We start from the raw sequence: 2,880 nt of genomic DNA, 5'->3' as shown, positions 1-2,880 counted from the left end.
TTAAAATGAAAAAATAAAATGCCTTTTTGGGAATGTATTTACAATCCAATTTGGTATCATCTGTTACTAAGCACAGATTAAACCTTTCCAGTTTGGCCTCTGTGAAGCATCTGGCATATCCCAGCATCTATGCAGTCTTGATGGAATGCAGCGCATTAGAGCAAAACCACGATTTGACAACGGATCCCTGCCGATTTAAAAGTAAGTCCATGACTCACGCTGTTAGGGCAGTCAAGGACTTCAGAGCCAGGGTGAGGTCATTTGTTCATTTTCTGAGATTATATCACAGTTCTTTCTTCTCCTTGTGGGTCCCAGCTGTATCCAATGACCAAGCGCACAACCGCAGAGTGAGGTCAGAGGCTGGTCCACTCTGTTTTAATAAGATGTATTGACGAAGATCAACCCACTCCTAGCTTGTGTCTAAAGCTCCCTCTGATGTGGCCAGTTAAAAACAGAGAACTGACCGCTAAAGCTCGATACCTCATCAGATTCAACAGTTGTCATTAGGTCAAAGTGTACTCTCTGTGTGTGTGTGTGTGTGTGTGTGTGTGTGTGTGTGTGTGTGTGTGTGTGTGATCCTACTGGATCTGACATAAACATCTACTCATGAATCCTCAAGATTTTGACACAACATGCCAAAGCAACACAAACTTTCTTAAGTAAAATAAAAACTTTATTTCAAAATATGTCTGCTTCAGAATAGTAAATGCTCTGATCAACATTTATGTATTTCAGGCACTTTTTTTTTTTTTTTTTGAAAAAGAGAAATCGGAGATTAAATAAAGTACAGCAGTGGTGACCTAGGAAGAAACATTGCCCCATGAATAAATTAACACAATTCAGCTGCAGCAAAGATAAGTGCTATATTCCTTAGATATGAATAAAAAGAACCGTCTTTGTCTATTGATTACAGTAAAAAGATAAGGGGGTAAAAGATATGCTACCAAAATGTAGCCCTGAATAAACAAGCGTAGTCAAGAAACACTCTCACAAACACGATTCAGCCTACATCGGCATTTAAAAGACCATACGCTAAACCTGTCGCATCTTGTGCACGGCATTTCAATTCGTTTTTGTTTAAAAAAAAAAAAAAAGACAACATAAATTAAGAATATGTCTCGACAAACAAACTCATCCGGAATCAAAGTGCAATTGATTTTGGAAATTAAAGGATAAGATACAGTATTCTGAGATACATTCTTTCGTTTAAACTCAAACTGTTAAAGTCTGTACAAAATTTCCTCAGTGTAGACCGTTCTGCTCAGTGTACATTTTCGATAAAGAAGCCGCCATTGACTTGGCCAGTTCTTCGTCTCGTTTCCTCTGAACCTGTGTGTTACGGCACCACTCATCGTACTCGGGATTCGGCATACAACTGTCGAGTAGTACGTCGTAGTGACCGTTACTAAGCCAACTCAGCCAAATGGCAGGTTTGGTCAAGTCTTCCTCACCCAGGTAGTGGACCATGGTTGAAACAGTGGGACTCTCTAGACTACCGCCCGTGGTCAGGTATATGTTAACGTTAAGCATCTGGCTCATGGCAAGGAGTTCGGGATAACCAGCCCAGGCACCGTCCTGCGCAGCGTTAATCAGAAATTCCCCGACGTCCCCTTCGATGATGGGGTTGAACTCCTCCAGGTGATCCGCGATATGATGCATCGTCTGCTCTCTCAGGTCTTTGTGCATTGACTGATCTCCGTACGCCGCCTTTGACACGGCTCGGTACAGGCAGTTTCCATCAGGTATGATGTGGAAACGGTATTTCCCTCTCTCGCGAAGGTATTTGTTCTGTTTTTCCACCTCCGCCAGGTAACGGGTCACCTTGTCGCTGAGTTCGCTTCTGTTTGGTGCTGCGCTTTGGGAAGTAGGCTCTTGAAGAATACGCAGTTCGAAAACCGGCTCCTGTGCGTATTCCGTGTCGTCTTCCTCCGCTGACAGGTTGTTCTGATGGATTTGATCTGTGATTGACAACAGAGCCTTAGGTGAGTCCTCTACTGCGTTCCTGGGCACAACATCAGAAGTTTGACGGGAAATGGCGTCACGTGGTGCGGATAACGGTTCCTCGTCGTCTTCGGACGTCCTGCGAACGCCACGAACCGATAAATCCCCGAAGTTTCTCGAATTTTCAGCTGTCGTTTCACCGTTCTCGAAAACCTTCGTTCCACATCTCATGCGGTCAATCAAGTCCACAATCAAATCAGAATCTGACATGTCATGTTTGTTATTACCAGTAACAACATAAGACGCAGGTTGGAACTGTGTTTCTGATGGAGACCCGTTAGTGCACGTCTTCTTGATAATGTGAATGGGGACAGACCTTTCCAAGCCATCCGGTCGAGTCACTGTGATCTCGGCTGTGGATGTGTAGAACACTGGCCTCATAGAGGCAGCCTCGTAACACGAAAAGGCAGGCATTTTCTCGTCGGTGGTAACCTCTCTGGCTGAATCCTCTGCGTGTGTGGTGGCGCTTCCGATATTAGGCACAACAGGAGAGGCCGAAGTTGTTGTCGTTGACGGGTTTTTGGTGCTGCTGGTAACAGTTATCGAAAGTTTTCGCGAGGAGCCAGGGTAGTGTGTTAGCACGCTGCTGTACAACTGCATTTTTAAAGACCTCCCTTTATACAACACTCTAGTTGACTTGCTGTTAGTGAAAGATGACAACACAGGCTAAAAATACACCCTGTCATCAATAACAGAAAAGTTGTAGGGCGCGTTTCCATGGATCCTCGGCTTGTTCCCGCTGCAACAGAGTGGATCCAACTTTAGTCGTCTTGCGTCAGCGTTGAGCTCTCCTAATTTTAGAGCAGGACAGGGTAACTGGACCCACTGTGCTCGGGGTCCGGACACAGTCCGGCTGCACAGACGCCCTGCTTTGGGCGA

The 2,880-nt window shown here is 45.1% G+C and overlaps 1 protein-coding gene across 1 annotated transcript; it reads right to left on the bottom strand.

Annotated features, from left to right (window-relative positions):
* Window positions 1-1,242: 1,242 nt before the first annotated feature.
* Window positions 1,243-2,601, bottom strand: otud1 (OTU deubiquitinase 1). Its single transcript, XM_030769512.1, has one exon. It carries the CDS (start codon window positions 2,599-2,601, stop codon window positions 1,243-1,245), a length of 1,359 nt encoding a protein of 452 aa, XP_030625372.1.
* Window positions 2,602-2,880: the final 279 nt, after the last annotated feature.

The sequence above is a fragment of the Chanos chanos genome, chromosome 3 (assembly GCF_902362185.1).
Source record: "Chanos chanos chromosome 3, fChaCha1.1, whole genome shotgun sequence".
Lineage (NCBI taxonomy): Eukaryota > Metazoa > Chordata > Actinopteri > Gonorynchiformes > Chanidae > Chanos > Chanos chanos.
Note: the sequence above shows the minus strand (reverse complement) of the source record. Positions and strands in the feature narration are given on the sequence as shown.